The 24,337-nt window shown below is 37.3% G+C and overlaps 1 protein-coding gene across 3 annotated transcripts in view; it reads left to right on the top strand.

Moving 5' to 3' along the window:
* The window catches only part of LOC136864829 (G protein pathway suppressor 2), a 131,233-nt gene that overhangs the window by 58,765 nt on the left and 48,131 nt on the right, over nucleotides 1-24,337 (top strand). For all 3 annotated transcript variants that reach the window (XM_067142284.2, XM_067142280.2, XM_067142277.2), the window contains exon 6: nucleotides 8,569-8,622. In XM_067142284.2, the coding sequence (XP_066998385.1) occupies nucleotides 8,569-8,622 (54 nt within the window). The remainder of the gene's footprint in view (nucleotides 1-8,568; nucleotides 8,623-24,337) is intronic.

The raw sequence follows: 24,337 nt of genomic DNA on the forward strand, positions 1-24,337 counted from the left end.
AGATCCACCTTTTTTCAATACATAATATGTTGTTAATATGATCACAACATTTTTATTCAGTACCGGTTTTGGTGTCTATGGACACCATCATCAGCTGAAACAGGTCGTATGAACAAAGGTATACAGGTATGTAGTACATATAATAGACCCTTAGTAAATGACATTAATAGGATGAAGTAAAAATACAATGCTTAAAAGAATATGAACAAGTTATGTGCTTGCTGGTCAAAGTATAAAATTAAAGTGAAGATATTAACAAATGTTTGAAGATATGATCACTTTGAAATAGTTAAAAAGTCTCAAGCGTAGCACTGCTAAACACTAGGTTAACATAAAACATGGACATCCAAAAGCTGTTGTAGTATGCAGTCCTTCCACAGAGTATTGAATATAAAGTAACATAAGTAAGTTTGATGGTGGCTTGTAACACCAACTCATAAAAAGAAGCCATCATTTATGAGGTACTCAAAGAAGTGGATCATATTGCAGGCAAAGAGAAAGTAGGTATATGGCCAGAAAGTTCTCGATCCAATTCGGAACCTGAATTATGAAGAGAAAGTTAAAATGAAATATTGGAAATAGGGCAAAACACTGTAAAGTAGGAGACTCACCTCTAACGGCCTGATGTGTGCGTGGAGAGTGGCAAGGAGCAAGTGGTGGAGTTTGCTAGAAGCATAGAACATCGTTAAGGGGGGAAAGGGGTGGGTCAGGAAGGGGGAGAGGAGGGGTGATGGAGAGGGCGGAGTCAGGTGGGCGTGGTAGGGAAGGATAACGTGTGACGTATAATCTGAAAAAACAAGCTGTTTTTAGGGAGTTTAACATTGTTGAGAACTGAAATAAGAAAATCAATAAAATTCTGGGCTTTTCGGAAATGTCGTTCAAGTTGAAATTAGGATTGAAATATTGGTCTAGATGAAAGTAACAGGCTTCAGTGATATCTAGTAGGGGGGCCTTTGCTCAACGTGTCTAATATTGTTAAATCTTGATTTAATCCATTAAATTTGTGTTTATAATCTTTTATGTGCTGACCAACTGCAGAAAACCTATTGTATTTAATTGCATTGAGATGTTCAGCTTATCTAATCTTGAAGCTCCTGCCAGTTTGTCCTATATATGAACTGTTACAGTCGCTGCACTCAAACCTGTAAACTCCTGACTTAGTAAAAGGGTCCGATTTGTTGACCAGGTTGGAATTGTGGAGAATATCCATATTTCTGTTGTTGGTGCGGAAAGCAATATTGACGTTATGTTTCTTGAATAGGTTGGTAACGCTGTAGATATTTTGATTGTATGTAAAAGTTGAGAATAATTTAGGCCTGGGATTTTTTATTAAGTTAGATTTAGATCGATGTCTGAATTTGTTGATAATACGTTCGATGAAACTTTTTTTATAACCATTAAACCTGGCTATCGCACGTATAGTATTAAGTTCTTAGTTTAGGTCTGCTTTCGACATTGGAATTTTGAAAGCGCGATCAACTAAGCTATTGTAAGTAGCACATTTGTGGGAATAGGGATGCATGGAATCCTGTTTTATTGTTGAGGCTGTATGGGTAGGTTTTCTGTATATTTTATAAGAGAATGAAGAAGGGAGTCTGGCGATCGTTATATCTAAAATGTTGACAGAAGCATTAGTTTCTAAATCCAGTGTGAATTTGATATCAGGGTCTATGTTGTTGAGGTTTGGGAGGGTATTCAGTGCATCGACAGAACACTCATCGATGATGACAAACGTGTCATTTACAAATCTGGCCCAGAACTTAATATTACTAAACTTATCATTCATTTCAATGGCATTGTGTTCCAGAAAGTCTAAGTATATTTCTGCTAAGATGCCAGAGGCCGGTGATCCCATAGCCAAGCCGTTTTGCTTATAGATAACCTTGTCAAATCTAAAAGAATTATTGTCCAGTAATAATTTTTAAAAAGACATAAAATCAGAGATTTCAAGTTTGCTCAATTGAGGAATAGAATTCAGATTATTCTCGATGATGGAAAAAAGTTTGCTTGTTTTTATGCTTGGGTACATGTTAATGATATTGAAAGAATGCAATGTGTGATGTGGTTGCAAGTTAAATTTATCTAGTTTCTGAATTAGCTCTAGAAGTGACAGTACATATGACAAACTTTGTTTATACAATGCACAATTTGTGTGCTGTATCTTTATTAATATATGATGATTAATAAAGTGTTTATTATTATGAATTAGCTCTACAGTATTTTTAATGGATTTTTGAACAGCAGAAGTGGAATGTTTTTTAAGGAACTGTTGAACAAACTGAGCAAGTTTGTATAAAGGGCTTGTCCTATAGTTTATTATAGGGTGTATGGGAACACTGGCCTTGTGGATCTTTGGTAGTGCTTTCACAGTTGGTAAGCTAGGGTTCATGTTGATGAGCTTCAACTTTTCTTTTTCAGTTAAAAGAAACGATGCATTCTTGAGTGTTTGTTTAAGTTTCCTCTGAATTATCAATGTGGATCTTTGAGCAATTCAAAGTTTCCCTACTCCAGAGAAAATGACTTAGTTTGTATATATCCACAACGTAAGAATTGCCATGTTTTGGTAACCATGGGGGCGTGGCCCTTGGCTTCAAGCGATAGCCACAGAGAGTAGTGTAGCGGGCAGCTCCCTGTATTCTTTACTCCCTAATCACTACTCATCTGCATTTAGGGCAGTCGCCCAGGTGGCAGATTCCCTATCTCTTGTTTTTTTAGCCTTGTCTTGAATGACTTCAAAGAAATTGGAAATTTATTGAACATCTCCCTTGGTAAGTTATTCCAATCTCTAACACCCCTTCCTTCCGTATCTATTCCAAAGACAGCAAAGATGAAAACATTTCGATTTAAGAAGATACAGTTTTTTAAATTGAAAGAAGCAGAATCTGACAGATTTTCTGATTATGAAAATTAAAGTTAAAGGAACTGGAAACTTGTTGGATGTTGTTGATTATGTGGTCAATAGAGGGAATTGCCGTTGCCCCTCCCCGCTGCAGTTACCGTTGCGAGTATTCACGGAATGCTCATGATCAAGGTCTGGATGTCCTCTTGTGGTACGCTTTCCCATTCTTCTTGCACTGCAACCTTTAGTTCAGGCAGATTGTTGAAAACTCGGTGCCGAAGGCAACAACCAGTCATGTCTCGCACATGCTCGATAGGGTTGACGTCTGAAATCCTGGCTGACCAGTCCAGAGTGGGAATGTTAACCTCCCGAAGAAACCCCGTGACACACTGAGCAGCATGGGTTCTTGCGTTATCATGCATAAGCCCGAAGATTTTGTTGTAAGTGAATTCAAATGGCATTATGTGATTAATGAAAATCTCCTCAACATATTTGTGTGCCGTCAGGGAGCCATTCTCAATGAGTACAAGATTAGTACGGTTATCTTAAGTTATACTACCCAACACCATCTTGGAATCTCCTTCAAACAGTGTAATCTCGTTGAAGATACAGGGAGAAAAGCGTTCTCCTACCTTTCATCACACCCTATCTCTTCCATCATGTGATCTCAGGTTGAATCTGGACTCGTCATTCAGAGTACGTGTCCCTACTGATCCTCAGTCCAATGTTCGTGCACCTGCGCGAAATGAAGACGGTCTCTCAAGTGTTGTGGCAGAAGTGCTGATCTCCTGGCTGGTTTTCTAGAGTCTAAATTTCCCTCATAGAACCTCCTCCTGACTGTGTTCTCACTCACAGCAACCTCTCTCGATTGCTAACCATCTCGCAAGTCATTTTGTGGATGTGTCTGGCTCTGGGAATTATCATCGTGATTTCCTTGCTCTGAAGCGGGAGGTTGAACATCGTCACCGTAGGTTTGCCCCTCCAGCTTCAGAGGCGCTTTGCAAGGGTACGTCTCTTGGGCCAGACAATGTCCATAACCAGATGTTGAAACACCTTAGTGAGGATAGTCTATTATATCTCTTTTGCGTGTTCAGCTGACTCTGGATAGAGGGTGAGTTTCCGTTTCAGTGGCGAGAGGGCACAGTTAATCCTGTCCTCAAGCCTGACAAAAATCCTAAGTATGCAGGAAGCTATAGACGTCTCACTAACTGTTTGCTTAAGCTATTTGAGAGGATGGTAAATTGCCGACTTGCGTGGTGTCTGGAGAAACAAGGACTTCTGTCTGATTACCAATGTGGTTTTCGAGCCGCTCGCTCGACCAGTGACCACCTGATACGCCTGGAGAGTTCTATCCAGGATGCATTTCTCTGCAAACAGCATTTGGTGGCTGTTTTCTTTTGACTTAGAAAAGGCCTATGACACCTCATAGTGATATGGTATCCTTTCAGTCCTGCATCAGTGGAGATTCCGAGGTAACTTGCCAGTATTTATTGTTGTGAATTTTTTGTCCCTCCGTCTATTCCGTGTCCGAGTTGGGAGGGCATGTTCACAATACTATGTTCAAGAAAATGGAGTCCCACTGGGATCGGTTCTTAGTGTCACTCTGTTTGTGATTGCCATAAACGGTATTGTCGCTGCTGTTGGTTCAGCAGTAATACCGTCGCTATATGTGGATGATTTTGCTCTGCATTATAGCTCACATAATATGGCAGTCGCAGAGTGACAATTACAGCAAGCTATTAGGAGAGTAAAATGGTGGATTTTAGAACATGTCTTTCGGTTTTCAAGTAGAAGACCACTGTTGTCCACTTTTGCCGGAAACGAACTGTTCATCTGGATCCTGATCTTTTCTTAGGGAATGTTGCTCTTCCTGTAGTTGACACTTACCGATTTCTTGGGCTCCTTTTTGATAGCAGATTATCGTGGGTGCCACATGTGCGGCAGTTGAAATTGCAATGCACCAAGAATTTGAATATCATTAAGTTTCTTAGCAGCACTACCTGGGGTGCAGACTGCAGGGTGCTCCTATGATTTTATCGGGCACATATGTTGTCCAGGTTAGACTACGGCAGTGCAGCATATGGATCAGCAAGGCAAAGCGTCATTATGCATCTGAATAGCATCCACCAGAGTGAGGTTAGGTTGGCGACGGGAGCTTTTCGTACAAGCCCCATTGCTAGCCTGCTCACTGAATCTGGTGTGCCGCCTTTACGCCTGAGGCGCCAGCAAATGCTTCTGTCCTATGTTGCAAATTTGCAACAGACGCCACTTCACCCAAGCAATCCTTGCGTATTTCACAATGGAAACCGTCCGCTGTACGATGCTCATCCTCAAGCAGCGCAGCCAGTTGGAATCTGCTTGGATAGCAGTCACAGAATGTTTGATGTACCTTTGGTTCCCTGCCTCATTAGCCAACCAAGTAGGGTGCCTCTGTGGATAATACGACGACCTGAAATAATCCTGGATCTGCACACTGACCTGAAGGAAAACACGGACCCTTCGATTTATCCGAGGATCTTTCTGTCCGTTGTTGGTAGGTATCCAGGTTCAGTTGTCGTTTACACGGATGGTTCAAGGACAGAAACGAAGGTGGGCTGTGCGTTCGTTGTCGACAATGATAGGTTTCTTTTTGCTCTCCGGAAACCTGTAGTGCGTACAGAGCAGAGCTCTATGCTATCTGTGAAGCTCTGCATTACGCAATGCCCGATGAGCGCCGACACTTTCTTCTGTGCACTGACTCCTTGAGCTCGCTACAATCTATTGATACCTGTTTCCCTCGGCAATCTCTGGTGCAGCGGATCCAGGACCTGCTGGCTGGGTGTTCGGATACCGGCACCAGAATCACGTTCATGTGGTTCCCAGGCCACATGGGTGTAGAGGGAAACGAGTTAGCAGATAGGGTTGCCAAGAAGGCAGTTACACTGCCCCCGTTGCCTTACAAGGTTCCAGCAAGTGATATTTATTTATTTATTTATTTATTTATTTATTTATTTATTTATTTATTTATTTATTTATTTATTTATTTATTTATTTATTTATTTATTTATTTATTTATTTATTTATTTATTTATTTATTTATTTATTTATTTATTTATTTATTTATTTATTTATTTATTTATTTATTTATTTATTTATTTATTTATTTATTTATTTATTTATTTATTTATTTATTTATTTATTTATTTATTTATTTATTTATTTATTTATTTATTTATTTATTTATTTATTTATTTATTTATTTATTTATTTATTTATTTATTTATTTATTTATTTATTTATTTATTTATTTATTTATTTATTTATTTATTTATTTATTTATTTATTTATTTATTTATTTATTTATTTATTTATTTATTTATTTATTTATTTATTTATTTATTTATTTATTTATTTATTTATTTATTTATTTATTTATTTATTTATTTATTTATTTATTTATTTATTTATTTATTTATTTATTTATTTATTTATTTATTTATTTATTTATTTATTTATTTATTTATTTATTTATTTATTTATTTATTTATTTATTTATTTATTTATTTATTTATTTATTTATTTATTTATTTATTTATTTATTTATTTATTTATTTATTTATTTATTTATTTATTTATTTATTTATTTATTTATTTATTTATTTATTTATTTATTTATTTATTTATTTATTTATTTATTTATTTATTTATTTATTTATTTATTTATTTATTTATTTATTTATTTATTTATTTATTTATTTATTTATTTATTTATTTATTTATTTATTTATTTATTTATTTATTTATTTATTTATTTATTTATTTATTTATTTATTTATTTATTTATTTATTTATTTATTTATTTATTTATTTATTTATTTATTTATTTATTTATTTATTTATTTATTTATTTATTTATTTATTTATTTATTTATTTATTTATTTATTTATTTATTTATTTATTTATTTATTTATTTATTTATTTATTTATTTATTTATTTATTTATTTATTTATTTATTTATTTATTTATTTATTTATTTATTTATTTATTTATTTATTTATTTATTTATTTATTTATTTATTTATTTATTTATTTATTTATTTATTTATTTATTTATTTATTTATTTATTTATTTATTTATTTATTTATTTATTTATTTATTTATTTATTTATTTATTGTGCGACCAACAGAGACACGCTCCAATTATAGGTGGCTTTTACAAATTATTTGAACAAATAACATAGAAATACCAAAAGGAAGAAAATGTATGTCCCATTGGGAGATTGATTGGCAGGCCATTCCACTTCCAAATAAGCTGAGAGCGATAAAAGGAACAACGAAGGTATGGAGAACGTCCCTTCGGGCTTCTCGTAGGGAAGCAGTGGTATTATGTTGTCTTTGGATCGGCCATGGGATATTAACGCACGCCTATTTACTGAAGGGTGAACCCCCTCCTGTGTGTTCTTGCGGCGATCATCTTACCCTGGTACACATCCTTACGGAGTGTGTGGACCTGGTCGATTTGCGCCCTAGGCTTTACCTCAATCTCCCTCATCGTGCGGGATGACGAGCAGTCAGCAGACCTCGTCATCCGTTGTTTGAGGGATAGTGGCCTTTTTTATCATGTGTAATGATGTCCTTTTTCCTTGTGTATTTGTGTTAACTGCACTTGTATCCAATTGACTTAATTTTAATTCGTGTTTGCATATTTTAATGTGTTATTTTAACTTCTAACTCGAATTGTATATATACACACACACACATCCAGGCTATGCCTTATTCCTTTGTCACCTGTATTTTCTATTATTTTATTAGCAAATGAGGCATTGCGAATTAGATCGACTGATTGTTTTAATCTCATAATCATTTTTCATCACCATTTTTTTTAAACTACAGTCATTGGATTCATTTTAAAATTTTAATTATCGTATCATATCATGTCGTCCATCTCGTTCCATTAGGGGCCAAGAATTTGGATGTTTGGCCCCTTTAAACAACAAGCATCATCATCATCATCTTTCCTCTTTTGTAGTTTATTGAATTACAATGAAAGTGATATATTCTCCATGATGTACTATTAGTTACCTTCATAAATTTTTTTGCTATTGACTTTATGTTGCACCGACACAGATAGGTCTTATGGCGACAATGGGACAGGAAAGGGCTAGGACTTGGAAGGAAGCGGCCGTGGCCTTAATTAAGGTACAACCCCAGCATTTGCCTGGTGTGAAAATGGGAAACCACGGAAAACCATTTTCAGGGCTGCCGACAGTGGGGTTCGAACCTACTATCTCCCGAATACTGGATACTGGCCGCACTTAAGAGAGAGAGTTGGGGGGAAAGGTGATGATGACAAACAGATAGACTGAGTTTGTTAGTGTTGATTTCTTTCTTTTAAGTACTCCTGATCTGCTTTAACTTTTTATTTTGCCATTACTTTTTCTCCATTGCAAATTTGATGAAACCTTCATTCATACAGCATTCTGTAAAACTTGACTGTACTTTTCTATGCATTACAGACTTTTAGTTTTCCAATCAGAGATATTGAATTCCTGCACCTGGAAACGATATTTCATATTGGATGTGCCTTTTTGTTTAGTGTGGTGTGTATGAAAATTTAAGTGCTAGAATTTTTATTGTAATTTGATGAAAATATGTACTTCTTCCTTACTTTCCTTCCTTCAAGCTGATTCCTTGTTAAAACTCTTAAATTCAGATTTCATCTTATTGATCTATACCTTTTGTTTCAGAAGTGGATGATGGTCGGAGAGGTCATGAATACGTGAGAGCAGTACTGTGGAATAGTAAGTTATGTTTTACTTCTCTTACATACATCAAAGAAAGCTATGAAGAAAACTTATACACGGACAGGTTAATGAGGGTAGGGGGGGGGGGGGGGGGGGAGATAGCAGAAACAAGCTTATCGATGAAAATACGGAAGGGCTAGGACATACTCAACATTTTTGCACGTGACCATCTTTGTGGATTGTTTCTCTCCTCATCAGTTTCATATCTTCCTATTCTATCTCTTATTTAACCTTCCCAGATTCATTTAGTTGAGTTGATAATTTTGTTCCTTGACTCCACCTGTGTTCTGTGTTTCTTGTCATCTTGTCCCTCTCCTTTCTTTGTTTTTATTTGGATTTCTGCTGACATCAAGACAGGTGACGTCTTAACTCATATATGAATTCAGATGCCCATCCTCTGTGGAAGCTGGCAGCAAGAATGAACTTGTCATGAACTGAGGAGAAATGGATTAGAAGAACTGAGTTTGATAAGGACAGAAGCAAGCTGTGGAGATCTGGAGTTTATCTTCTTGCACTGACCTGTCATTTTTTTTAACCTTTGTATATGCACTTATCCTCCTTTGTAGCTTTCTGTCTTTCATGTAAATTTGTATGCTTGTTTGGTCATTTTATGTTTATTACTTCCCTTAATTTGTTAACAAATTCTGTGTTATACTGTAATAACAATCGTTTGGCCTCAGCTACCATGTACAGACGTTTTGATTTGATGCCATCTGGCTGTCTGCTATCAGTTTTGACATTCCATTTTACCCTAGGCCTACTAGATGGCAAAGTAAACCAAATATCTCCTGGGCTTGTATTGCTGAGTTTTAATGAGTTTTGTCAGGTAAACACCAAATGTGTCAACAGAGATCTTTTATATGCTGATATCGTAATGGAGTATCGAGTGGACATTTTTCTGCCTTTCAAAAATCCAACTACCTCTGCTGGCAGTTTATAAATTTCATTATAATGATCTATAATAGACTTTGATACAATTTTGGTTCAGAGGCAGTTTCCACCTTTCATTGTTGTTGGTATCATCATCATCGTCATCATCTTCATCATCGTCATCATTATTATTACATAGAACTAACACTTAGCTTAATGTCTTGAGGACATTTGAGATCCTTAAAAGTATGTTGGGAACTGATGAAAGGTTCATTTACATGCCAAAAATGCTTTGTAACAATTCAAAATCCCTAAAAACACATTATACACAGGTGAAATGCTTGGCTATGTGTTGGTTTCTTCTTCCTATTCTGCTTTGTCTTCTTCTTCTGAAGAACGAGGTGTTATTGTCTTTTGCACTGCACGGTGATATGATGAAATGTTCAGTTTAATTGGACACTTATCAATCACTTACGTTGTTACTTATCAATCACTACTGATCTGCATTTAGAGCTGTCGCCCAGGTGACAGATTCCCTATCTGTTGTTTTCCTAGCCTTTCCTTAAATGATTGCAAAGAAATTGGAAATTAATGGAACATCTCCTTTGGTAAGTTAAACTAATCCCTAACTCCCCTTTTTATAAACAAATATTTGCCCCAATTTGTCCTCTTGAATTTCAGCTTTTTCTTCATATTGTGATCTTTCCTACTTTTAAAGGCACCACTCAGACTTATTTGTCTACAGATATCATTCCACACCATCTTTCCACTGACAGCACGGAACATACAACCTATTCAATACATTGAATTGTATTGAATAGGTGGTTAAATAATAAATTAATTAGCATCCTACAAGTATATTAATCTTCAATACGGAACCATAATGATATTTATCACTTGCAAAATACCACTTGGTCGAACAGCTCGTCTCCTTTCTCCCAAGTCTTCCCTGCCCAAATTTTTGCAACATTTTTGTAACGCTGTTCTTTTGTCGGAAATCACCCAGAACAATTCGAGCTGCTTTTCTTTGGATTTCTTGAATCAAGTAGTCCTGGTGAGGGTCCCGTACACTGGAACCATACTCTAGTTGGGGTTATACCAGAGACTTAATATGCCTTCTCCTTTACATCCTTACTACAACCTCTAAATACCCTCATAACCATGTGCAAAGATCTGTACCCTTTATTTACAATGATATGTGATTACATCAATGATGATCTTTCTTATATTAACATCTAGATACTGATACAACATTATCAAGGTCATTTTGCAGTTGCTCACAATCTAGTAACTTATTTATTACTCTGTACAGAATAACGTCATCTGCAAAAAGCCTTATCTCTGATTTGACTTCTTTACTCACATAATTTATATATATAAGAAAACATCAAGGTTCAATAATACTGCTTTGAGGAATTTCCCTCTTAATTCTTACAGGGTCAGATAAAGCTTCGCCTCCTCTAATTCTCTTGAGTTCTATTTTCTAGAAATATAGCTAGCCAATCAGTTACTCTTTTGTGTAGTCCAATTGCACTCATTTTTACTAGTAGTCTCCCATGATCCACCCTATCAAATGCCTTTAGATAGGTCAATCGCGATACAGTCCATCTGACCTCCTGAATCCAGGACACCGGGCGAGTTGGCCATGCGGTTAGGAGCGCACAGCTGTGAGCTCGCATCCAGGAAATAGTGGGTTCGAACCCCACTGTCGGCAGCCCTGAAGATGGTTTTCCGTGGTTTCGCATTTTCACACCAGGCAACTGCTGGGGCTGTACCTTAATTAAGGCCACGGCTGCTCCCATTCCCAGGCCTTTCCTGTCCCATCGTCGCCATAAGACTTATCTGTGTCGGTGCAACGTAAAAAAAAAAAGCCAGGACATCTGCTATATGTTTATATCTTGCTGGAATCCTACAAGTTGAGCTTCAGTGATATAACCTTATAAGCTTTCCTAAACCCGAACTATCTTCTATCGAACCAGTTATTAATTTCGCAAACATGTCTATAATATAATCAGAAAGAATGCTTTTCCAAAGATTACATGCATTGCTTGTCAAACTGACTGGCCTGTAATTTTCAGCTTTATATCTATCACCTTTTCTTTTATATTCAGGGGCTACTATAGCAACTCTCCGTTCATTTCGTATAGCTCCTTCATACAATCAATAATCAAATAAGTACTTCAGGTATGGTACTATATCCCAACCCATTGTCTTTAGTATATCCCCTGAAACCGTATTGATTCCAGGTGCTTTTCTAGTTTTCAGCTTTTGTATCTCACTGTATAGGTAAATTTTAATACTCTACCTGGACATTATCCTTGTAACCAACATACTGCTGACTGGATACTTCTGCCTTTTGGAGAACCTCACATACACTCTCCCCTTGTCCATTAATGATTCCTGGAATGTTCTTCTTGGAACTTGTTTCTGCCTTAAAGTACCTATACATACCCTTCCATTTTTCACCAAAATTTGTATGACTGCCAGTTATGCTTGCCATCATGTTAGCCTATCCTTAGCTGATTTCTTTGCTACATTCAATTTCCTAATAAGTTCCTTCAATTTCTCCTTACTTCCACAGCCATTTCTAACACTTTTAATTCTTTCCAACCTGCACCTCCTTCTTAGTCTCTTTATTTCTCTGTTATAATATAGTGGATTTTTAGCATTCCTTACCACCTTTAAAGGTACAAACCTGTTTTAACATTCCTCAACAGTTGCTTTAAACCCATTCCAGAGTGTTTAAATTTCTATTTACAGTTTTCCACTGATCATAGTTACTTTTTAAATTACCTCATGCCTGTTTTGTCAGCCATATGGTACTGCCTAATTCCTAATTTTAATACCTTCCTTTCTATCACACTTATTTTTATAGACATGATACTGTATAGACTTTTGGGCTTATGCAATAACAGGAAAATAAGGTCAAATTCTTTACGTTTTGCAGAGAACTGTGCTCTGCGTCATCAGAAGAAATCTCGACTGTCCACGAGAAACGTTTCTTAAACAATGACTCTTTAAAATTTAGATGTTATAATAGAAGTGGAAATGGTATGTTCATTCGCCACCAGATGTCTCCCAGGATGTGGCACAGCGCTAGCGTTCGAAGCGGAAGCTGACCGAACCATCGGCATCAGTCTAAGATGTTCACATAACCTGTGTACGTAACATAAGACATTGACACAAGCCTGGAATGAAACATCTGGCGATGAGGAACGTATGAATTTGGAAAATTCCGAGACGAAATAACAATAGTGAAGGGACAGGGAAGGGAACTACCTATGTAAATCGTTAATGGCTGGCAACCAGGTATTATTTAATTGATAGCTGGTGTTCCTGTTGAAATTGTTAGGATTTTTACATATAAGCTACCTGACAAGAGCTATTTTTCTTGTAGGCAGATATTAGAGACCCCCCAGTACTTTTGGAGCTGTTCTCTGAAAGAAGATTTCATCTCTTTCTCAAATTCTTACACTTTGTTGATAACGAAGCATACAATGAAGCCACATGTGGTCCAAAGAAAATGTACAACTAGAAACCTCTTCTGGACCACTTGAATTGCAGGTTCCGAAGTGTGTACACATCTGAAAGCGATGTGTCTGTAGATGAGTCTCTTATGTAATTGTAGGTTCCTGTTGCTTGAGCCAGATTCTATTTCCTTGCCCTTGACACTGTAATCATTTTAATAGCTTGAAAGTGAGACTTTGTTTTTTTTAATTTTTTAAACCTGATGAAAATACCTGACCAATTAAATGTATCTCACCGTAAGTTCCTGTTGCTTTCCTCAGCAAGACAGACACCTTGCGCTTCGTACTATGATCACTTTTGACACCTAGATACATATTCTGTACTTTTTAAACCTGATAAAAATACTGAACTACAAAATAGTATCTCACTGTATGTTACTTTCCAGTACCTTATGGAAAATGTGCCATTGTGTTAGTAGCTACTCAAAAGAAATTTACCACTTGAAAGGTTAACTTATAACAATGATTAAAGCAATATATCATGGCCGGTCTTTACTAAGGCCGTGACATTGGAGATCCGACAACGTCGCTTGGAGTCAAGCATGTGACTTCTGTGTTCGTAATTTGTAAACAAGTGTAACATGGTGTATCATTATAGTTTGTGTTGAGCGTGAATTCACTTGATGGCATTCTTTAAAATTCAAAGTATACTGAAGATATTTTATGTGTTATAGTTTTAAAAATTAATCTACACTCTATTTGGCATCCTGGAACGGCATTAAGTTACGGCAAAGGTGAGCTTTCTCATGTTGCAGTATGTATAAGAGTGACAATCCACACCGTTTTTTAAGCCATTCTGTGTTTGTAGTTTTTAAAATTGATTAGTTTGAAAGAGCAGAATGATAGTGTTATTTTATTTTACGTTGCACAAGTATGACAATAACAACTAAAGCTAGGCTTAATTTCAGATGCTAAGGCATTGCTGTGTTCCTTCGTGCTCTAGCAACTATGATTCTAATAGACAGTTGTGTGGTGCCAATTATAATGTATCTGTTTTGCAAGTTTTTGAAGCTGAGAAGAACATAAGAGTGCAGTGTTTGCTTAGGATTAAGGTCTGCAAAATATAAAGAAATATATTTAAGCAAGGACATGTTTGAATTAGATTCCGATTCATTGAACATAATTGACGAAACAGGTATATGCAATAAATTTTCCAGTGTGCTAGTGAAAGTAAATGAAATAGAAGTAGACTTTGATAACATGTTTCCTGTCATTTACATTTCAGGTTATGTAGCTGTTAAGCTGTTAAGCTAGCCAGTAAACTTAATTGCAGGTACTGAATCTCGAACATATCAAATGAAACAGTTGAAGATGGCATGTTTAATAGCTTAAACAGAGGTGGGTTATCGGTCCCATCAGAATTGCTCTTAAATGTGTGTACAAGTATATATAAGATCATGCAGATTTTAATCTCTGAGGAATAAGAAGTAGCATTCTTTCAGAGTAAGAATCAGAAATGTGTACTGATTCAGCTTGCTAGGCAAAGTGTAAGTGATACAAGGGAGTGAAAAACCTCTATATTAACTTCTCTGCCTATCTTTGCCCTATTTTGCAAATATTTTGATCAACAACTACACGAAACATGTTAATGATGCTGATGCCATGATTAAGAACTGGAAAAAATCCTAAGAAAAGCAGCTCGATTTGTTCTGGGTGATTTCCGACAAAAGAGTAGCGTTACGAAAATGTTGCAAAGTTTGGGCTGGGAAGAATTGAGAGAAAGAAGGAGAGCTGCTCGACTAAGTGGTATGTTCTGAGCTGTCAGCGGAGAGATGGTGTGGAATGGCATTAGTAGACAAATAAGTTTGAGCGGCGTTTATAAAAGTAGGAAAGATCACAATATGAAGATAAAGTTGGAATTCAAGAGGACAAACTGGGGCAAATATTCATTTATAGGAAGGGGAGTTAGGGATTGGAATAACTTACCAAGGGAGGTGTTCAATAAATTTCCAATTTCTTTGAAATTGTTTAGGAAAAGGCTAGGAAAACAACAGATAGGGAATCTGCCACCTGGGCGACTGCCTTAAATGCAGATCAGTATTGATTGATTGACCTAAAACAATACAATATATCCAAGGATAGGGTCCAAGACAGACAATATTAGAAGAGGATGACTAGAAAAGCTGACCCCAGATGATTGGGAGAATGCTGAAGAAGAATAAGAAGAAGAAGAAGAAGAAGAAGAAGAAGAAGAAGAAGAAGAAGAAGAAGAAGAAGAAGAAGAAGAAGAAGAAGAATACAACAGCAACAACAGGTGAATGTACTTTTCTTTTCATTATTCAATAAAGAATGGCCAAGGAGTGCAAGTTAGGGACTGTGGGTGTGGCCAGGCATTAAGGAGTATGTGGGATGAGTTGGAGAGTTTGAGGGAGATGATTAGGTTTCTCTCAGAGGACAGGAAGAAAGGTAGGCCTCCCTCAAACAATGTACAGGATACAATAGGTGTAAAAGAGGGATGGGAAGGAAAAAGGGGAATTGTAGAAGACAGGTGGTCTAATGGTTTAAGGGGAAGGAGATTGCAGGCTAAGGGCTCCATTCAGGATCAGAATTCAGGACAGGTGTCTGTGAGAAATCGGTACGAGTCACTGCAGGTAGAACAACCGAGGGAAGATGAAGAACAGGGAACTGTTGCTGAGAAGTATGGAAGTAGGAGAAAGGGAAAATGTAGGAAAGGGAAATCTGGGGTAGTGGATAGGAAAATACAGGTGAAACAGGATCATGGGATGGAGAAAAGGGAGAAGTAAGTACTGTAGCTTCTGAAGCTATCAGGAAAGATAGGACTGACCAGGAGGGGAGGGGATCAAATGAGGTGGGTAGGGTTGAGGCTCTGGTCATGGGGGGATTCCATTGTTAGACATGTGGGGAAAGAGTGTGGAAGAAAGGGAACCTCGGTAGAGTGTTACCTAGGAATTAGGTTGAGGCAAATATTGAGGAAAGTAGAAGAGAAGGAGGAGGGAAAGGAGAAGGTGGTAGTGTTTCACATTAGTACTAACAACGTAAGACAAGCAGGTATAAGTACAGTAAAACCTCTCTATAATGGACAACTTCGGGACCGAAAAAAATGTCCGTTACGAGAGAGGTTATAAAACCGGTACCGTTAAACATAAGTTGGAACACAATAACTCGTGTATTGTATATGTTAACAATTCTCGCAAATGTACCTTTAATTGTATACTGTATACAGTATTGTACAGTATACTGCACTGTACTCACATAAGAAAGTTGTAGATGGGCTACTGCAGCTGCGATGTACTGTATTAAAGAGACAAAAACACTTCTTTGGAAACCTCTATTGAACACACTGTACACTATTACCCTTTTCCATGTTAAGAACATATAAGTTTCTGAAACTTTACATCAATATGTAGACGTAGCAATCTCTAGCATAGTGCAGTAAAATATTAGCACTTGAAAAAATCCTTAATGTTCGTTTGTTTTGTCCATTTTGGTTTAGCAATGATATTTTCACTATGTGCAATTAAATCCTGGGTCGGATTTACACCTTTTTCATCGTTTTATTTATAATAGAATTCTTTCAGCCGCTTAAAAAGCCGAGAGCCTCTTTGTACGAGATTATTGGCAGCACATTAATTTCCATATTTTCTTCAAAGTCATCATTAGCTTCACCTTCACTCCCGCTTTTGTCAGAATCTTCATTTTTGTCCTTCTTCCCTTGGATTGACTGAAGAATCGTTTTCGTGTCTCCACTCTCACACTCTGTTGGAATATCTGAATCAATTTCGATATAGGTGTTCATTTGTACACTGTAACCTGCTGCATTAATCAACTGTTGTGTTGTTTCCATGCTGTCGAGAAAGGTATCCGATTCTATTTCGGAATGTCCAGCACTAGCGGGAAACCCAGCTTTCAGAAAGCAGTTACGAATTGTTGAGAATTGCTTGGAGAACATTCAGTTCCTTCGTCAGTGTTTGAAGTGTTACTCCATTCCCGTTAAGTTCTGATACTATGTGCTTCATCACTAACTGTCTGTACATAACCTTGAAGTTCTGGATCATGCCTTGATCAAGCGGCTGAGAAACTGATGTTACATTTGGTGGGAAAAAGACAATCTTCACATTTTGCAACCTGATTGTATCCGGATGCGATGCTGCATTATCGAGGAATAATAGCACTTTTCGCTCTTGGCGTATCATTTTTCTGTCCAATTGTCCTACCCACTCTGTCATTATTTCTCTGGTCATCCATGCTTTCCTATTTGCTTTCCATTCATTGCCAAACTTCGTAACATCCATATTCTTAAAACACCTTGGTTTTGCAGCTTTTCCTATCACAAGGGGCTTCTCCCGTTCTCCACTCATACTTGCACATGACAAGAGCGTAAGATGTTCTTTCGCAACTTTTCCACCAGTACAATGATTTCCTTTGAAACACAAAGTTTTGTCGGGTAAAGCTTGGAAAAATAATCCAGTTTCATTGGCATTCAAAATATTTTCCGGAGCATACCCGTCTATGATTGAAGGTATTTTACCTGCCAGTTTTCAACAATCTCCATATTAACACTGGATGATGATTCTCTACAAATCACTCTGAGGTTGATACCATGTTGGTTTCTGAATCTTTCTAGCCAGCCATGGGAGGCTTTGAAATCTCCAATACTTAATTCTGCCGCGAATTCTAACGCTTTTGCTTGTATCATTGGTCCTGACACAGGGACGTTCTGACTTCTTATTTTAGCAAAGCACTCTAGCGTTGCCTTGTCATTGAGAGCTCCTCTACCACTTTGAAACAGTTTAATGTGCTGTTCGTTGCCATTTAAATGCCATTCTTTCACTAGTTCCTCTTGCTTTTTCACAATTTCAGCTGCCTGTGTCTTTCCAATCTTGAACATTTCGGACAGTTTACGCACACCACACTTCTCACTTTTATGATAGTCTGTTATGCCTACCTTTTCTTTTAGAGTTAAAAACTTCCCCAGAGTCATGTTTACACTAATTTACTAACGTAAAACTGAACACAACAAAAGCCCACGAGTCGATGAAAAGTAACCTGACAGTGAAGGTACTAATTCCAGCGCTGTCAAGCATGTCAGATCACACAACTTCCGGAAGTGATATCGTAGCTTAGTGTTGCCTTCCAAGAATGTGTACAGCCTGGACGAAATGTTACGGTGTGTGTGATTCTATGCAAAAAGTAAGCGAATACATACTGTACAGGACACAAATACAGTAGTTTTTGAAAAAGAAAGTGTCTGTTAGGAGAGGTTTAATTGGAGTTTCTCGTGGCTATGGTGTGTCCGCGTCTGTAATAAAGGGTGTCCATATAAGAGGGGTAAATTACTCATACACAACATGGTATTTAATTACAGACCTAGAAAATTGTCCGCCAATGAGGGGTGTCCGCCGGTGAGAGGTGTCTGTTAAGGCAGGTTTTACTGTACCAACATAGTTAGGGATGTGTGGGACCTAGTAAATGCAGCATGGGTGAGGTTTAAGGAAGCAGAGATTTTATCAGTGGAATACTGTATAGGAGGTATACTGACTGGAAGGCGATTGGGGATTTAAATGAAATTATGGAGTGGTTATGTGGGAAACTGGGAGTGAGATTTCTAGATCCTAATGGGTGGGTAGGAAATAGGGATCTGCGCTCAGATGGCCTTCACTTAAATCGCAGTGGTACATATAAGTTTTGTTTAAAGGGGTTATATGGAGGTACATTGAGGGAAACGGGATGGCCTAGGGAGCAGCGATAAGGAAACAGGGAACTGGAAATCCCTACTTGATGACATAAAAATGTTAGTGCTGAGCTGTAGAAGTATTTAAAGAAAGTAATAGAATTAAGTAATTTAATAGGTATATACTTACCAGAGTTGTAATAGGAGTTCAATCATGGCTAAGAAATTATATAGTGGATGCAGAAATGTTCTCACGGTACTGGAGTGTGTATCGTAGAGATAGGATAGGAATGGTGTGAGGGGGAGTATTCATTCTGGTGAAAGAAGAATTTGTAACCTATGAAAAAGTTAATGACAAACATGAAATTCTAGGAAGGCTCATCTCTACAGATAATAGGCAACTTGAAGTCTTTGGAGTGTACAGGCAGGGAAAGGGTAGCACAGGCGCTGATTCAGAATTATTTGCTAAGATAATCAGCTGTGTGGGAAATGATAAGGAAAGGAACGTGATTGTAGCGGGTGATCTCAATTCACCAAATGTCAATTGGGAAGGTAATGTGAACGACAGGAAGCATGACCAACAAATGGCAAATAAGTTAATATGGGAAGGGCATCTGATTCAGAAAGTGATGGAACCAACTAGAAGGAAGAATGTTCTGGATGTGGTGCTGGTAAAACCAGATGAGCTGTACAGAGAAACCGAAGTAAAAGATGGTATTAGTGATCACGAAGCTGTTTTTGTGGTAGTTAAAAATAAATGTGAAAGAAAGGAAGATATTAAAATTATGACTATTAGGCAGTACCATATGGTTGATAAAACAGGCATGAGGGAGTTTAAAAATAACTATGATTGGTGGAAAACGGTAAATAAAAATGTAAACAGACTCTGGGATGGGTTTAAAGCAGTTGTTGAGGAATGTGGAAATAGGTTTGTACTTTTAAAGGTGGTAAGGAATGCTAAAGATCCACTATATTATAACAGAGAAGTAAAGGGAGTAAGAAGGTGGTGCAGGTTGGAAAGAAATAGAGTTAGAAATGGCTGTGGAAGTAAGGAGAAATTGAAGGAACTTACTAGGAAATTAAATCTAGCAAAGAAATCAGCTAAGGATAACATAATGGCAAGCATAATTAACAGCCATACAAATTTTAGTGAAAAATGGAAGAGTATGTATAGGTACTTTTAAGTCAGAAACAGGTTCCAAGAAGAATATTCCAGGAATCATTAATGAATAAGGGGATCTTCAAAAGGCAGAAGTATTCAGTCAGCAGTACGTAAAGATTGTTGGTTACAGTGATAATGTCCAGATAGAGGAGGTGACAAATACTAAAGAAGTATTAACATTTACCTATGACAACAATGACATTTACGGTAAGATACAAACATTGAAAACTAGAAAAGCACCTGGAAATGATAAGGTTTCAGGGGATATACTAAAGACAATGGGTTGGGATATAGTACCATATCTGAAGTACTTATATGATTATTGTTTGCATGAAGGAGCTGTATCAAATGAATGGAGAGTTGCTATAGTAGCCCCTGTGTATAAAGGAAATGGTGATAGATATAAAACTGAAAATTACAGGCCAGTCAGTTTGACATGCATTGCATGTAAGCTTTGGGAAGGCATTCTTTCTGATTATATTAGACATGTTTGCAAAATTAATAACTGGTTTAATGGAAGGGAGTTTAGGTTTAGAAAAAAGGTTATTCTACTGAAGTTCAACTTGTTTTTTTTCTTGCTAGTTGCTTTACGTCGCACCGACACAGATAGGTCTTATGGCGACGATGGGACGGGAAAGGGCTAGGAGTGGGAAGGAAGCGGCCGAGGCCTTAATTAAGGTACAGCCCCAGCATTTGCCTGGTGTGAAAATGGGAAACCACGGAAAACCATTTTCAACTTGTAGGATTTCAGCAAGATATAGCAGATATCTTGGATCCAGGAGGTCAGTCAGACTGTATCACGATTGACCTATCTAAGGCGTTTGATAGGGTAGATCATGGGAGAACTACTGACAAAAATGAATGCAGTTGGACTTTACAAAAGAGTGACTGATTGGGTGGGTATGTTTCCAGAAAATAGAAGTCAGAGAATTAGAGTAGGCGATGCTTTATTTGGCCCTATAATAATTAAGAGGGGAATTCCTCAAGGCAGTATTATTGGACCTTTATGTTTTCTTATATATATCAATGATATGTGTAAAGAAGTGGAATCAGAGATAAGGCTTTTTGCAGATGATGTTATTCTGTACAGAGTAATAAATAAGTTACCACATTGTGAGCCATTGCAAAATGACCTCGATAATGTTGTGAGATGGACTGTAGGCAATGGTATGATGATAAACGGGGTTAAAAGTCAGGTTGTGAGTTTCACAAATAGGAAATGTCCTCTCAGTTTTAATTCTTGCATTGATGGGGTGAGAGTTCCCTTTGGGGATCATTGTAAGTACCTAGGTGTTGATATAAGGAAAGATCTTCATTGGGGTAATCACATAAATATGATTGTAAATATAGGGTACAGATCTCTGCACATGGTTATGAGGGTATTTAGGGGTTGTAGTAAGGATGTAAAGCAGAGGGCATATAAATCTCTGGTAAGACCCCAATTAGAGTATTGTTCCAGTGTCTGTGACCATCACGAGGATTACTTGATTCAAGAACTGGAAAAAGTCCAAAGAAAAGCAGCTCGATTTGTTCTAGGTGATTTCCGACAAAAGAGTAGCGTTACAAAAATGTTGCAAAGTTTGGGCTGGGAAGACTTGGGAGAAAGGAGACGAGCTGCTCAACCAAGTGGTATGTTCTGAGCTGTCAGTGGAGAGATGGCGTGGAATGACATCAGTAGACGAATAAGTTTGAGTGGTGTCTTTGAAAGTACGAAAGATCACAATATGAAGATAAAGGTGGAATTTAAGAGGACAAATTGGGGCAAATATTCGTTTATAGGAAGTGGAGTTAGAGATTGGAATAACCAAGGGAGATGTTCAATAAATTTCCAATTTCTTTGCTATCATTTAAGAAAAGGCTAGGAAAACAACAGATGGGGAATCTGCCACCTGGGCGACTGGCCTAAATGCAGATCAGTAGTGATTATTTGAATTATTTGGATATTAAATAGAAGGATTGAAAATGGGAATTGAGGATCAGTGTGGAGGAGAGCAAGACAGTGGTGATGAGGAAGGAAATAAAGGAGTAAAAGGAGCTATCAAAATTGGAGACAAGAAACTGGAGATAGTAGAACACTTCAAGTACTTGGGATGTGAAGTGACAGAAATCGGAAGATTGGATATTGAAAGTGGTGGAAGGATACAATTGGGGAGTGCCTTTTACCACCAGGTAACGAGATTGATATGGAACAAAGATGTACCAATGAAGGCTAGAGAGGTAGTGTGCAAGGGATATTACTTACCTATTATGACATATATGGCAGAAACCTGGTCAGTGACACGGAGAAAGGGGAGTAGAGTATGTATGTTGTATATTGGGTGCTCGAAGGGTGGTTGGATCCTCAACAGGTTCACCATTAGCTGTCATAGATGACGTAGGTGTCACTGAAGAGGCGTACTAGGGAAATCAGGAGTGATGTAGTTTCCCGTTGCATTCCTCACTGAGCCAGAAGTTGCTATTGCACATCAGTCTGCCAAGCCTATTGAAATGCGTGCACCAACCGACCCTATGAGCGACATCTTCACACCATTCATAGCAGAGACTGGCTGCACAAGGAATGGTATTACTAGCGTCACTCATAACTCTGCCACTTTCATATTGTCAAAGCCAAGTATAGTCGTGAGACAGATCAATGAAAGTAACAATTTTATTCTAGCCCATACCAGAAGACATAGTGCACTGTAAACACTACATCTTGCCAGGAAAGGTCTGAGAGTAGAGTACAGGGAGAAAAAATGAAATTTCTGAGGAGTATGGTACAGAAGAAAAGGAGGAATAAAATGAGAAATGAAGACATTCAAAAAGAACTAAAAGTGCAAAAACTAAATGATGAACTGATCAGTTTGAGGTGGTTTGGACATGTCAAGTGGATGAAAGAAGAAAGACTGGCAAGACAAGCACTGGAAAGACAGTTGACAAGAAAGAGAGGACGAGGAAGACAAAGATTATGATGGATGAACTCTGTGAAGGACAGCATTGGACAAAGGAACCTGGACTAGAACACGGTGTTGGATGAGGAATGGTGTAGAAACAGGACAAAGTGGAGAGGAACCATATATGTCCCCATGCAATGTCAGCTGGAAAGGGGAAATTGTGGTGGTGGTGGTGGTGGTGGTGGTGATGATTGCTCCTGTCCAATATTTATGAATTTTCACCTTGAATATAATTTTATTGAAAAGGTCTGTAAACCACTTGATTCCTTTGGCCTTCATAGTCTTCCATGCTTCAGTGGGGAGATTAACTAGACCTGGGGCCTTTCCATTCTTCCCATAGCTTTCGCCATGTCTTCAAAAGATACTGGACACACAAGAACTAGATTGTTGCGGAGTTCTTAACTGGGAACTTTGGAAATCTCTGCATTCAGCAGTTCTTGAAAATATGATTTCCAGTGGCTCTTAACTTCCACCTTCTTTGTCAAGACAGTTTTGCTTCTTAATGCATGTAATATGGACAATGACCTTCTTTGTTTTTTTGTTTTTTTGCTATTTGCTTTACGTCGCACCGACACAGATAGGTCTTATGGCGACGATGGGACAAGGAAGGGCTAGGAGTGGGAAGGAAGCGGCCGTGGCCTTAATTAAGGTACAGCCCCAGCATTTGCCTGGTGTGAAAATGGGAAACCACAGAAAACAATTGTGTTTTTTTTTTTCTTTCTTCTCTCTTTTCTCCAGAGTTTCCAGTTAAGAGCTCCCCATCAATCTAGGTCTTGTATCATCACAAGTTACATTGTCTAAACATGTAGTTAAGAGGTTTTAGAATTGGGGATTATTAAGTGATATAATGCTATGTAGAAATGTAATCTTCAACAAAAAGCACAGTGATTGCTTGAAATAATATTTATTAGAACATAGAAAATCAATACATACTGTAATATGATAAGTGTAAATTATTTTAAAATGTTGGTTCTATTTGTTCTTTAAAAGAAATCACCAATTAACTTGGTGTGATAAGTTGTCCTCCAGTTTAATGCGGTAAATTGTCATAGAAGGAATATACATCTTTTGGTAAAACTTCCTTAAGCTGTTAAAGATGGTGATATTTTGAAGTCGGAATTTTCAGTGTGCTATCGTATATTTGTTTGTAATTTAATTCACAGCTGATTTTCTTTGGCTACCTTGGCAGATCACAGAGTTGATCAGAGAAATAAAGTTTGTAGCGTATGATTCCCGAGCAACTGAAATTTATAACCTTCAAGTCTCTGACAGTGCAATCTGATACACCAAATCCAGGTTGAATAGAAGAGTATCTTTGATGCTGTGGATGTGCAAAAATCAAAAAGAAATCACACGATATAAATTTTGCTTCAAGAGGGGAAGTTTTCCTTTGGGCCACCTTTGTTACAACTGCATAATCTGTTGGAAGGCAAATGTGTTTCTATTCCTTGGCTTGAGTTCAGTCATGGCATGCACACAGTCTACTTCCATGTGAGTGTGTCCTTTCACAAATATTTGTGCTCTATCTCAATATTATGTTTCCCTGGAAACTTGACTAAGGCATTCACAAGCACAGTATTTTTGTTTT

This window comes from Anabrus simplex, chromosome 1 (genome assembly GCF_040414725.1).
Source record: "Anabrus simplex isolate iqAnaSimp1 chromosome 1, ASM4041472v1, whole genome shotgun sequence".
Taxonomy (NCBI): domain Eukaryota; kingdom Metazoa; phylum Arthropoda; class Insecta; order Orthoptera; family Tettigoniidae; genus Anabrus; species Anabrus simplex.